The 13,891-nt window shown below is 34.6% G+C and overlaps 2 protein-coding genes across 3 annotated transcripts; both read right to left on the reverse strand.

The window, feature by feature from the left end:
- Positions 1-885: 885 nt before the first annotated feature.
- Positions 886-6,005, reverse strand: LOC140836476 (uncharacterized). Its single transcript, XM_073202020.1, is given in 7 exon segments — positions 886-1,539; positions 1,900-2,050; positions 2,052-2,069; positions 2,169-3,848; positions 4,160-4,239; positions 4,576-4,750; positions 5,615-6,005. Coding segments are annotated over 6 exon segments (2,592 nt in total). The 5' UTR covers positions 4,616-4,750; positions 5,615-6,005; the 3' UTR covers positions 886-916.
- Positions 6,006-10,007: 4,002 nt separating this feature from the next.
- On the reverse strand, positions 10,008-13,227 carry LOC140836477 (uncharacterized). Of its 2 annotated transcripts, XM_073202021.1 has the most exons (6): positions 13,051-13,227; positions 12,867-12,954; positions 12,540-12,630; positions 11,923-12,007; positions 11,585-11,741; positions 10,008-10,410 (listed from the first exon to the last, which is right to left on the reverse strand). In XM_073202021.1, the coding sequence occupies exons 1-6, from the start codon at positions 13,141-13,143 to the stop codon at positions 10,295-10,297; spliced, it is 630 nt and encodes a 209-aa protein (XP_073058122.1). In that variant the 5' UTR covers positions 13,144-13,227; the 3' UTR covers positions 10,008-10,294. The 2 variants fall into 2 exon arrangements, with proteins under 2 accessions (XP_073058122.1, XP_073058123.1); XM_073202022.1 differs by lacking the exon at positions 12,867-12,954 and having other exon boundaries at positions 13,051-13,176.
- Between the last annotated feature and the right edge of the window lie 664 nt (positions 13,228-13,891).

A 13,891-nucleotide genomic window follows, 5' to 3' on the forward strand; every position in this document is an offset into this window, starting at 1 on the left:
TTTTCTCTTGAACAAGTTGCTTCTATAGAAATTCGAGAAATACATAATTTTGAAAATCTGCACACCATATTTATGGATACTGTTTCCATATCTTCTACTGATACATCTCTTTTTTAATTAATTGTCTTATTTGATATATAATACAAGGATCAATAGTTTTTGATATAATGGTAAGCCTATAGTCTTATAACATAACAGAACGAGAATAAATTTTAAAAAATATTTAAATCCAAATACCCTTTAACTTACTTTATCTCGCACAACTCCAATGGTTACTAGTTCTGCCTCCTATGATCTTCGAAAATTATTGAATTATAAATATCATATTTTTCAACATTGGGCAGAAGGGTTCGTGACAAGTTCAATTTTCTCACAATATTTTATATGAATCATATGATTGAGGTTTGGTCGATATAGGCGGGTAAGGAAACAGTTTGACACATTCTTCACATTATGATTTGAATTTTAAAAATAATTAATATATATAGAATAGATAGAGATTTTACATACACAAATAGAAATGATAATGATTGGGAGAAATCTTTTAAGGGGGTGATTGAGTTAGTGAAGTAGTTGGTCGGTTGACAAATGATTTTGATTTTACTTACCTACATTTTTTCAAGCCAGCTTTCACACAAGGTTGGGTGAATTTTATTTGGAGGGAATGATTTTATTTGAAGAACGAAATGAAAGATGATTTCAAATGACACTCATTTTGCGAGTATTGGAATTTCATCATAATTATTATTTGAAATTGCATAACTTGATAATGAATGAATCCAAGCTATTCTGTACATTTTTGCCCTCGTAATTGAGCGTTGCTACTGACAAACTTTTATAGCTAAAACAAACCAATCTGCATGGCAAGAAGATGATCCAGGAATGGGACATTTCAAAACTCCACAAGAAGTTGTCTTCAAATATGCTCGACCATTTCGTCGATCAAATCTTTAGTGATCTGATATTCAATCTCTCTACTGATAACATTTATGTCATCATCTATCAAACCGGACCATGGGTTTGACTGCAAATCTCGGGCCAGAAGATTATCAAGAGAATAATATGACTCATCTGCTGCAGGGTGCAAATTTTCTTGAATAATTTGCCATAAACAAGACAGAAGCTTCCTTCCACGTGGTGCTTTATGCAAAAATCCAGTAGCTTTTTTGATATATCTCGACATATTCACAGGTTGCTTGAGTATAGTCGGAAGTACTTCATTTAAGAAATCAAGAATCATCTTGTGACTTGATTTTTCTCCATGGTATTTTGTGCACATTTCGTTATCCTTAGTGGTTTGTCGTTTGTAAGAATCCTCCACCTCTTCAAAGACCTGATAACTGATAGGCTTACCAAGTGGATCCCATTTAGAGAAAGAACGACCGTGTGAACCATCATACAGACCTGCAGCCACAAGCAAATCTCTAACAAAGGCTTCATCATGATCCTCTATGTCTATTTCAACTTCCCTTGGTTTCTGATCACTTATAGTCTCCTCTGGAAAAGAACCTTCGAGTTGATTCAGTCTTCTTCGCAACTCTATACGATCAAAAGTAAAAAAGGAGAAATGACATGGTATGAGAAAATATTTTAGAATATCTGGAGAAACTATTACATGTAGATGATCACATGTCACAGTTTCAATTGTATTATTCGCTGCAGTTGCATTATTTTCTTACTGCTAAGCTAATGCTCTTATAGTCAAAAGGTTAATGAGTTTCAAGAGAAATTGATTAGAGATTTATACTGAAAAATTTTCCAATCACAGCCAACAAAAAATTTTAACTGGCAATTATATTTCATATTGAAACTTTTTTAACTCCATGTTGCAACAAAATATTGATTGACAAAATTAATCAGTAAGGCTACATAAGTGAATCAATAGTTCCATTTACCAACCATTCAAGTTTGAGTTTATTTCCTTGAATACTTGAGGCATCTCACTTTCTTCCAGCTGATGTACACCTGAAGATGGTGTTGTACTTGAGTAATCTGTTGGCCTCCAGTACTCTTCATGAACACTGCTGCACACAGATGCCGGGCTTGGTGGGCACTTCAGTGAAATTTTCCTTCAATAAACAACAATAGAAAAAATGTTTAGAAAATCCATGACTTGATTAGAACAATGAATCTAATATTCGGAAGGGAGGCTCGAATAAGATTCTCACTCGTGTTTCGCAGAAATTCATGATAACAGTTGGTCCACTTGTGATGTCTTTTAAGAAGTGGTTATTCTTTTGAGGTGGTTCCGGTATCGACTTAACTCTCCTACGAAACAACCTCCCTCTAAGGGTCAAGCTGTATTTAAAGCTTGAAACCTTTTGCTTGATGTTGAACTTTTCCCTCTTCTTGTTTTTGGTAGGTAACGAGGCTTTCTCAAAAACTTCATGCTTCCTCCTTATTTGTGCCCCAGTTAGTATATGGCGGTCCTCGAGAAGAAGCTTCCCAAATGAAGTTCCTGATACTGGAGCAGACAAAGATCTGACCAGGTTTCGAGGGGACTGTTGTTTGTGCTGCAGTACATTGTCATCAAGCTCCCGTCTTAAAGACACATTTTGAATTTCTAGTTCATTAGCAAAATTATCAGGGTAGCTCATTTTATCATCACTCGACACTGATCTTTTAGATCTATCCGGGACAGACAAAGAAATTTCTCGGTGTGCTTCTCCTTTCAGAACATTTGTCAGCCTCTCTGTCAAGAATTTTCTTGTGTCTCTGTTAATGAACTCAGGAGAACCCGTTCCATTAAACTGAATTTCACTTCTGTGTGACCATGTAGACTCTGACCGAGGTAAATTCATGCCAATTTCTTTTGTCGCACCTTCTCTGACTTGTTGAGCTATACGCTGAGCTATTTGTTTTGGTTCAGAAGGCTTTCCCCAATAAGGAGTCTCGACTTCTCCTCCTCTAGCAGTTCTCTTTTTAGAACTTTTACCTTGAAGTTCATTCTTCAGTCTTTCTTTCACCTCTTCAAGGAAATCTTCTATGCTACCTCTCTCTTCTGAAGTGCTAGGTGTATTGCTCCATGAATCTTCAAAAAGACCCAATCTTCCATGACCGGGCTGTAAAATTACAATCTTGGTGGGAGCTGAAACCAAATCAAGTGAGAGATCAGAATTCATCATTTGAGATGCACAAACTTGAGTTTGAGACATCCTATTTGAATATAGAGATTCCTTCTCTTCGGCTGGACAATATTTGCTTTTCATTTTGCAGTTCTGCAAAGTAAGTGTTTCACGTGGCCCTGCAAGAACCGCAAGAACCTTGGGTTCCCTCAGTCTATCACTAGTCTCACTTCTTTTAGAATTAGCATAACAATAAGTCTTTTCTCTGTTGAGGCCTGCTCGTGCAATCAACTGTGTTGCATCGCTGCTGTGTTCTACAACCTTGCAACAGTCCCTAAATCTTGCAGCTTGCCAAGCTTCGAACTCTTTCTTAAACCTCTGCAGTTCTTCTTCTTGAGGATGTTCTCGAGGCTTCGGCTTGTTCAACTTCACACGAGTGCCCCATGTTCCAGAATGGCTGTCAATATGATGGTTAAGGGAACCAGATTCCAGCTGCTGAGAGGGAATTGAGGCGGGAAGGACACGAGGAACCGAACCATTTTCTGATCGTTCCTCCCCCACCAACTTGCCTTCTGAAGTTTTATTTTTCACTTCAACCACTTGTAGTGCAGCTTTTGAATCAAAGGGTAGCATATCAACTCCCATTAGACGAGCCACTATGCTAGGTGAATTTTTTTTCATTTTTGATTTTTCAGCAATCTCCTCGCTGATCAACTTTTTCATTGGGGCCTCATAGGGATGGCAGTTCTTGTCAGATGACTCCTTCGTAACTTTATAAGCATACTGAACACATGCAGAAAACCAAAAGAATGATATTGGCATGAAAAACAGAAACAACCATCATCCAATAGCTTTGTCGAATTTAAGAGATCGACATAGACAAGCTTGATAATCTATTGGAACCAGAATAGAACATTCAGGAAAACAAGAGATTCGTTGTTTTGTTGCAAAGAAGAGGAGTATGACCATTAACCAACAACACTGATTGGATACAGGAAGCGAATAAAATTTATGCAAATGGTAAAAGGAGAAAAATGGAAAAAAAAAAAAAAAAAATTATGTGGACAAAACCAGTACAAAGCAATAACTCTTACCAGTATGTTATCTCTTAAAGCACATAAGCCATACGATGCCTCTACAGGAATCTCCAAACTGTTACGTGGTGCCTCCAAGCCTGAAAAACTCAGAGAAAAATAATTTTTTTATGACCACTTAGCTTTATTGAAAGAGTTTCAAAAAGAAGAAAATGCTCCACCTTTTTCACTTTTCATAGTTTTAACAGCTTAGCTTTCTATTTTTTAAGTTTCAAGGAACATGGTGCCTAGGAAACATATTAGTGCGATCTGTTGATATAATTCAAATTACACAGCCTGCGGTATTTTCTCAAAACATAATCACTACTACTCGTGGATCAAAGAAACATAATCACTTCTAGATGAACTAATTCCGTGCGCAAACGGGAGGCTTCATCTGAAAAGTATTACGAGTGCCTGAGTGATGAAACACTTACCCCCAACATGTCTCTGATGTGAAACAACTTTTTTTGCCATGTAGTCTTCGTCAGTTTCAAGAAAATGGAACAAAATTCAAACGCAAAAACAACTGTTTTCCAAATATGTATGTGACTACATCCTCAAAAGGAAACTACCAGCTTTATTGTGGGAACTGGGAAGGACCATCCACTCCTGCAGAAAAAGCGGAAGCAGTGTTACGAGATCAACACAAAGAGTGGTTTTTCCAAAATCAAATATGTCAATATACACACTAAATGGTCCCAAGATTGTAATTTGCATCATATCATTCCTTAAGCATGGTTACTTGCTGCAAATTTTTATGGCAGCAATATTTCTAAGGAACACAGAGGCCAGCAACTGCAAATTAGTCAAATTGAGATGGTGTCCTTGGTTGATTACGGGGTAGTCTATCATATACCTAGTGTTTCTACCCAATTCCACTAACATTATATGTGAGTCCTCACATTTTTATTAAAGTTGACATATATGTTAATAATCGCTAACATTTCACTACACCAAAACATAGAATAATCCGTTGATTATGATGTTCGCAAATGGAACAGAGGATCATAATAAGGATGTGAATCAATTAAAATTGTGAAAATTTGAGGCTGATTCAAATTTTGACACGTCTGAAAAGGACATTCTACTGGAAGAGAGATTTTTCTCTGCGTAGATGCAACAGTGTAGTAAAGGAAACTTTCACGACAAAAAAAAAATCTCTCTAAAAACACAAAAAAAGAAAGAGTAAATGCAAGATCACGGGGAAGACAATGGTATAAAATTATGCTCCCAGAAATATTTCACCGCACATTTCATTAATGATGGCCATAAATTTAATCTAAACTGAAAAATCGTCCGATCCAACTAAAATCCAAGAACCCAAGATCCCGTCTGACATGAGTAATGAAACTATAAACATATCATTAACAAGCCAGTACTGCTCAAGAATCCAAACGCACTCATTAAGAGAATGGAAACATAACAAGTACATCCCAAATTCGGCAGAAAAAAAAAAGGCCATATCATCCGTACCTATTGATCATTAATGATTCTGGGCTCGGCATTAACAGCTCAAAAAACGTGAACTTTGCAAAAAACACAAATCTTTACCGCCAGAACTTAAAAACGAAACGGGATGGAGAATGGGCCTTCAAAGCAACAAAAGAAGAAATGGTAGCTAGCTCCTGAGGGGATAATGATATGGTAAAATTAATATATAATTGCTCTTAACAAAAAGACGTATAATGTGATGACAACCATTGCTGTAAATCACGCAATCAAGAACCCAAAAGCCACCTCTTTATCTCTCTCTCTCTGTTTTTTTTTTTTTTTTTTTTTATATTTAATGTAATTAAATTAATTATGAACATTAATTAATTGCTTTATTATAAGGGAAAAAAATAGTTGGTAAAGAATCGAGTTCACCCTGTAACGTGGAAAGTGCACTGGACTTGCTTCTTCACGTTCTTTTTCCTATTCTTTCTCGTTATTTTTTGTATGTATGCATATATGTTATTGTGTGAAAAGTATTTGGAAAGAATTTATAAGATATTTCGAGCTTCGAACTCGGATGACAAATTTATTATTTTATTACGATTTAGTACAAGAATAAAAACATTATTATAAATATCATGGAAGTAAAATAACATTGATCAAATATTTTCGTTATTTTTTTTTTATGATTTACGATGTTTCTCAATTTTAAAAAAAAATCGCATACTATATATAAAATTGTATCTCTCAATATACCAAATCAAATCCCCATGCTCTTGATGGTGATTTGTTTTTTATGGTCTCCATCATATTTATGAATATAATAGTTATTACAGATGTTGGTAGGAAAAAAGTCCAACTTGTAGTCTCACAAGCTCATATATTTGGCAAAAATTTGTGTGAGAATGTCACGGGTCGTATTTTGTGAGACGAATCTTTTATTTGGGTCATCCATAAAAGAATATTACTTTTATGCTAAGAGTATTACTTTTTATTGTGAATATCGATAGGGTTGATCTGTATAAATATTCATGATATCGTCTCACAAGAGATCTGTTCCATATATTTCACAATTTGATTGATATTTACAAACCTGACATTAAAAAAAAATACACCATTGATTGCTTGATTTTAGTAATGTAAATCTGCCAGACAATGTCTAATCTTGTATTGCTAGATAGCAGGAAGTTCGAAGGGTAACATTGAATTTTACTCGTAAATATGTATAATATGTTAAATGAGATGTTAAATACTCGACGTTATCCTTATTCATTCCACGCATGTTTGGGTTCACATAAATATAATAGAGTTCATACATAAAAATAAAATGAGGGTTTTTTTCCAAGTGTAATAAAATGAGGGTTGTTGGATATATGACTAAATAAAATAATGTATTTTCAGTCGAACAAGGATCGAGTCAATAACTACCAAGATTCAAGAATATCTGTTATAAAAGTAAATATATATATATATATATATATATATATATATAGATATATATATATGTGTCAGAATGAAATAATAATAATAATAAGTGTAGTGTTTTGTATATGTAATAACTGGCATATATGTATATGTATATGTATATTATACGTAATGGAATGGAATTACTTATAGAATGCTAAATTAAGCAAGAGGCCGGCGAGACTTTTACCCGCCGGCGGATGCTGACCGCTCCGAATGTTACTTAATTTTTATATTAATTCAAATTGATGTGATTCATTCAGTCAAATCATAAACAGTAAATACAGCTCATAAAAAGAAAAAATATAACGGTGTTGTGCGCCATTTGGCTCGATTATAATCGCATATTTTGTTGGGGAAAAGGGAAATGAATGGATGAATGTCAGCATCAGCAAATTCCACTGTGCACCCAATCATTAATCGTCTTTCAGCTCGGATATTCACGTCGGTTTTAGAGCAAACCAACTAGTATCATCATATATATATATATATATATATATATATATATATATATATATATATAATCGGTGTTTACTAAATAATTAAACTCTCGTGCCACAGTAGTCTGCAACTCACATTAATTAATTAAATTGTATTTAACAAAGCTCGTGTGACGGATTTTTCCGATAAAATTTTAATGGATGGAATCGAACACTTGATTATTGAATATACACTGAGCTGATATATATTATTTTATTTGATGTGAAGATGAATAAATGAAAGTAGTATTATAGAACATAATTGTTGTGTTATTTGCTCAAAAATAATAATGAAAATTACAAAAGAGGTGTTGATGAGAAATTCACCGTGAATTTAATGTGTTTGGATCAATGGTTTGATGCGTTTGGACAAATAGTAAATAATATATGTTAAATGTCAAGAATCTCAAAAGATCGATTATCATGTGGATTTAGAGTTACCACTTGGAAATATATTTTAATTATATGCTAAAAGCCTACCATTTAATTAATTATAACTGGTATTAATATATATTTTGACCAAAAAAATATACTTGATCTACAGCTTATTTAACGACTAAAACTTGGTTTTAATTAATTAATAAAGAGAGCATTTTTTCGGACAAATCTCTCGCATAAGACTTGCACAATGCGGTTTATTTGCTAGCTTGATTTGCAGATTAGTGCGTTAATATAAAGATTTACCTAATACACATCGAAAGATAGAGACAGCGGATTCTCATGCCATTAAAAGAAAACATATGTGCATTTAGAACAGTGTGAAATGGATTATAACAACAGTAAATTAATACCTCATCAGTCATAGTTTCCAGACGTGTTTGCAAGTCAATTTCACGAAGAGATTTTATACAGACCATTTTTTAATTTTTTCAAAGAGAATCTTTCTTATTTGTTTGATAATTGGTTGAAAGATGACAAATGCATGCATGTATGTATGTAATTAAATTTTGTAAAATCCTCTACTCCATATATACTTCGTGTCACGCATGTATTTTTAAATATTTCTCAAATTTTAATTTAATTTATGTATACGGTTTATTAAGCACGAGTCTCTTAATTAGAAGATTTACCAATGTTCTTTCACGTAATTATCTTATTCAAATTACAAAATCAACGTCCCCAATTATGGATTGATTAACTTCATGCTTTGCTCATGAGAAAAAAATAGTTTAGTCCATGTTGATTAGGTCTGACAAACAGCCTTCTCTCGAAAATTATAGTGAAAATGTCCACTTTAATTATTTTTTTAAAAATAGTCATATCTTATGTATTTCAGACGAAAATTGTCCATCTTTCAACAATTCTATTGTTATTTATTCTTTTTTTAAAATAAGTAGGATTACATTTGTATATTGATGAATTTGGATTTCATAATAGATTTGTTTATTTAACTTGGTGTAGTTAATACATTAAGTATTGTTTAAATTATATTAATGATGTTAATGTGTGCATAACTTAATGTATTACCTCCAAATCATGAAATGGCATCCACCCTTCCTTCAGGTTAAGTCGATGCTACCTAAGGGGACATTGCCTCCACATGATTTGGATGGACAAGATTCACACACATATGTGATTCTAAAAAAATTAGTGGACCACGTGTATGTGCGACTAAATTTGGGTCTTTGATTCTATTATGTGGGTAGTACCCCAACATTTAGAATGAAATCAACCCTTCATCATTTGGGGATCATAGAATTTCCCCAACAAGTACTTGTAATCATGACACGTGTGATTAAGGACAAACCCAAGTGATCTTTTGGTTGGGGGGGATGAATAGAGGGGGTGGGGTGGAGTACGTGGGGTTTGGTGTATTGTGTTATTGTAAAATAATAAAAGCAACTTTAGAGTGATGGAATAAAAAGTAGTACTTGTAAGGGAGATGCATGGAGCTAGTTTCTTTGAGTGGGGCTTTAATTAGGTTGTAAAGGAGGCCTTATCAAATGATGTCGGAAGCGTGTTACATGTGCATGGTCCTTAAACAATTACTTCTCAAAGAATCTACTCATACCGTAAAGTAGGCTGGCCATCACCTTTAGTTGGAATAGGCTTTCACTTTTCCCTTGTTTGTGCCATTTTGACACATGATTTGTAGTTCCTCCATGGTGAGATCATTACATGTTTCCTTTCGTTTTTGTGACTTATTTATAGCATCCTTGGTGTGGGACTTATGATTATATTCATCATATAATCATTCTTTGTGTTGGACTGATTATTATTTGCGTTTTCTTCAAGTCGCTTCACAATGATTTCAGTGAAATTCTTGATTTCCGGCCCTTCCATATAATGGATTTGAAGAGATTTTTGAGTTGATTTGGAGGCCCTTCGATCAATATAATGGGCTCGGAAAAAACAATTTGGTAAACCATTACTTCTTTCAGACAGGTAACGTCTATGTATTTCACACTTACTTTGGGGTGACTTCGAAGAGAATTCAAATCAAAATCTACAAGGTATCAAATGTTTCCATAATCAACAGATGGCTACGATTAGAAAAATGAAAGATATCATTTAGCATAAAAGAAATTAGTAGAACCAAGAAGAAGCAAGGCCTATCGCTTTGTAGTCTATTTCTTACCAAGTGAGCTTCACATCTCACCTTCTCAATCAATCTAAGTTTCATGCTCGATACTGTCGCAAATGTCTGGTACGAAATTCCAAGGACGTCACTCAAAATTGCCAAAAGTTTTGAAAAGTATGTTGCGTACAACAAATGTTTCACCAAAGCAAAGACGGCTCTATTCTCAAAATCCGTAGCACAAGTTTTGGAAAGAATCTAGTGATTTTGCAGCAAGTCCAATAAGGTGGAGTATATTTGTTCTTTTGTGATATCCCTGTTACTAGTGTTTAGCATATGAATGGTAGCCCCTGGATGATTTTTCAACCTGGCAACTGTGACAGATAACAGGCAAACTTGAATTATAAACGTAAAAAATATGAAGCTTTTATATATTCTTTTGCATCCTAGAAACCAACAATAACTTTAGTGTCTGATTCAAATAGGTACATACAATTTACGAGCTACAGTTCATGAATATGAATACGATGATATGCATAAATAAGGTGAGGATAAAGAATATGTACGTTTTTTGAAACTTCCATATTTTTCAACTCTTCAACAAAGATAGACCAGCCTGTTTCAAATTTTATGGAAAATGTAGTTATGTTGATTTTTTAACCTTCTAAGTTGATCATGAAGTCCAACAGGAAAATGAGAATACAAGGACGTGATCATGTCATTGATGTCAATGTAACAAGTAATACGATAACAAATCTATTCGACCTTCTTTTGATTTTTCATGACATTCACCCAACGAAATGTCTTGATAAATATTTAGTCAGCAGATCTTTCAACATGGCATGCTACAGAACATATTAATTGTCCCACATCGGTGGAATAATATTCATGGGACTTGCATATATGGGCTTGGACATTCCTCCCCCCTTGAGCTAGCTTTTGGGGTTGAGTTAGGTCCAAGTTCCAATCTCAACATGGTATCAGAGTCCGGGTTTCACCGTTATGTGTTGGACTGCCTATAATTAGGCCACCCGTTCTGCCCATAATTGGGTCATTTGTAAACTCCACGCTCCAGATGTTCATTCCTGGGCGTGAGAGGGGTGTGTTAATTGTCCCACATCGGTTGGATAAATAACTTGGGAGTTGTATATATTGGCTTGGACAATCCTCCCTCCTTGAGCTAGCTTTTGGGGTTGAATTAGGTCCAAGTTCCAATCTCAACATGGTATCAGAGCCCAGGTTCCACCGTTATGTTGTTGAATTGCCCACAAGACGTTGGACCTTGTAAACTTCACGCTCCAGATGTTCATTCCTGGGCGTGAGGGGGGTGTATTAATTGTCCCACATCGGTGGAATAATATTCATGGGACTTGCATATATGGGCTTGGACAATCCTCCCCCCTTGAGCTAGCTTTTGGGGTTGAGTTAGGTCCAAGTTCCAATCTCAACAGAACAAAATAATTTTAATTGGATTAAATGGATTATGTCACTTATTAAATTCATGAAAAGCAAGAAAATACAGCATTGACATTTGCAGGCATCATTTACCTCCGGGAATATCTCTGCCAGACTTTGGAATTGGGACAGTTGCCAGAAGTGGGATATTGGATTCCAGAACCCGTAACACAGCAGGAAAAAAAGATGAACTAAACAGCTCCATTTTACCAACTTCATCAATAACGAACAGATCAGTGTCTTCCTTGACCTAGTTGGAGGGAATATTTATATTCAGCTAAAACTTCTAGATTTACCATTTTCCCCAAAAAAAAAAGGGTCTGGCCACCATTATCCAAGAACCATCAAACTGCAAGTAAGCTGGAAAATTAACTTAATGTTCTCACCTATACCTAATGTAACTTGTGCCAAACAGTGTTGAATCCATTTACCTGTAGCTCAGGCAGTGCTAATGATTCAAAGGATGAGACGTCAACTTTGTACTTTCCCACACTGGGCCATCTTTGAGATTCGAGACTGCCAAGGATAAAGATAATTTACTCTCGGATTCTAAAACAGCAACTAGATCAGTGGACAGAGCAAACAACATTAATTACAAAAAATATGACTACTTTATATAAACTGGAACGGCAGACCATGGAAGCGATACGTTTTTCAAATAACTAAAATGCCACCATACAATAACTACAGTTGATGCTTGGGGAGCTTTCCATAATGGTTTAACTCCTATCCAATGCAAGAAAAATTCTCGTGAGCATACATGAGATCCGTCCCAAGTAGGATATCATTCGTCTTTCGTTGTTCTATGCTTCGAAGAAGGAGCATCTTTTAGATGATTTTTTAAATAAAAAATATTTAAGCCCTCTTTTTATATCCTACCTGACCGCTAAATTTTGTAAGCACTTACAGTTTAGCTATACATATTCTTGAAAATGCATGAATATCAGATAACAGTAAGTCATATTTCCGAAACAGACGACTGTCAAATATAAAAAGATCGTCCACAATGAAATAAGGGAAAGGGGAAAATATAGCATTTTGTAGGTACCTAGTAGTTTTGGTGGAAGCAAGAGGACCTTGACGACCATCAAGAGTTACCACTTCAAAGCCTACCCTTTCTGAACCTTCTCTTATCTCCCCTATGTAATTCAAGTATCTCCAATCACATTCAACCCTTTCACCAACATAACAATAAAATAATAATCTCCCACCCCCATCCAAAACAAAATGTTATGCCACTCCAAAGTCAAAACCTAAGACAAATTAGTTATCCTACACTAACATCTCAACAAGATTATACCTTTTTTTAAGCAGAACATTCAATTTTAGAACATGAATCATTCTACACACAATGAAATAAGATATTGAAGCATACGAGTATAGAATCCTTGAATCTTTAAGGAGGGATTAGAACGTTTCAGGGCTTCTAGCACTCGGATTATCAGAGTCGTTTTGCCTACTCCCTGTCCCCCCAAAAAAAAACATATCAATCAATCAAAACTGGAAAAAGAAAAATTCCAATCTTTGAGCAATGAATATAAGCAAAGGTGCATACAGACCGGAGAGCCAGTGACGAGAAAGCATTTGGAGGGAGCTGCAGCCGCCATTTGCTTCTCTCCCAATTCAGACCGGCGTCGAGAGAAGAAACTCATTTATTAGTTTGGCCTATCATACTCATTATAATTAAATTTACCATTTTTATCAAACTTAATTTTACCTTTTCCATTTATAGAAATAATATAAAAAAAACAAATTTCTCCTAAAAATAAATAAAAACTATTTATATTAACTATTATTTCTCCTAAAAACAAATCTGTCTCACGAATATCGTCTTGACAAGAGGTTTTATTGATGATTTCTATTTTAGAAAATATTTCGGAAAACAACTGAATGTTTGTTTGGAAAAGAACAAAGGGGATGTAGTTTGGGAATAATAAAAAAACAGTCGCTTTATTTTTAACCACATATGTGGGGTCCACCAATTTATATGCGAGGTCCACCAAATTCTTTAAAATCAACTCCCAGATTCTGTGAGGACACTGCCCTCATAGGTAGCATCGACCTAACATACTCGGATCATTCACGTTTCATCTTCAAATTAAATGCCAACATTACATTTTTAAGATGTGGAATTGGCATTAAACTTATAAACAAATGGTCATCAAATTTTTCGTTTATTAATAACCACGTCTTCCAAGTCAATATATTTATTGTCCTGACGTGAGAGAGAATATTTTACTTCATTACGAATTACTTGATGATCGTGATTTACATGTTATTTCATTCATCTAAAAAATTACCAAGTGTGCATCAGTTACATGTCAATGTATTTACATATTCTTATCATTCTTCTTAATTTTTTTGCTTTTATGTTTATATATTTTTCCAAAGAAAGAACAA

The sequence above is a fragment of the Primulina eburnea genome, chromosome 7, assembly GCF_022965805.1.
Source record: "Primulina eburnea isolate SZY01 chromosome 7, ASM2296580v1, whole genome shotgun sequence".
Classification (NCBI taxonomy): Eukaryota; Viridiplantae; Streptophyta; class Magnoliopsida; order Lamiales; family Gesneriaceae; genus Primulina; species Primulina eburnea.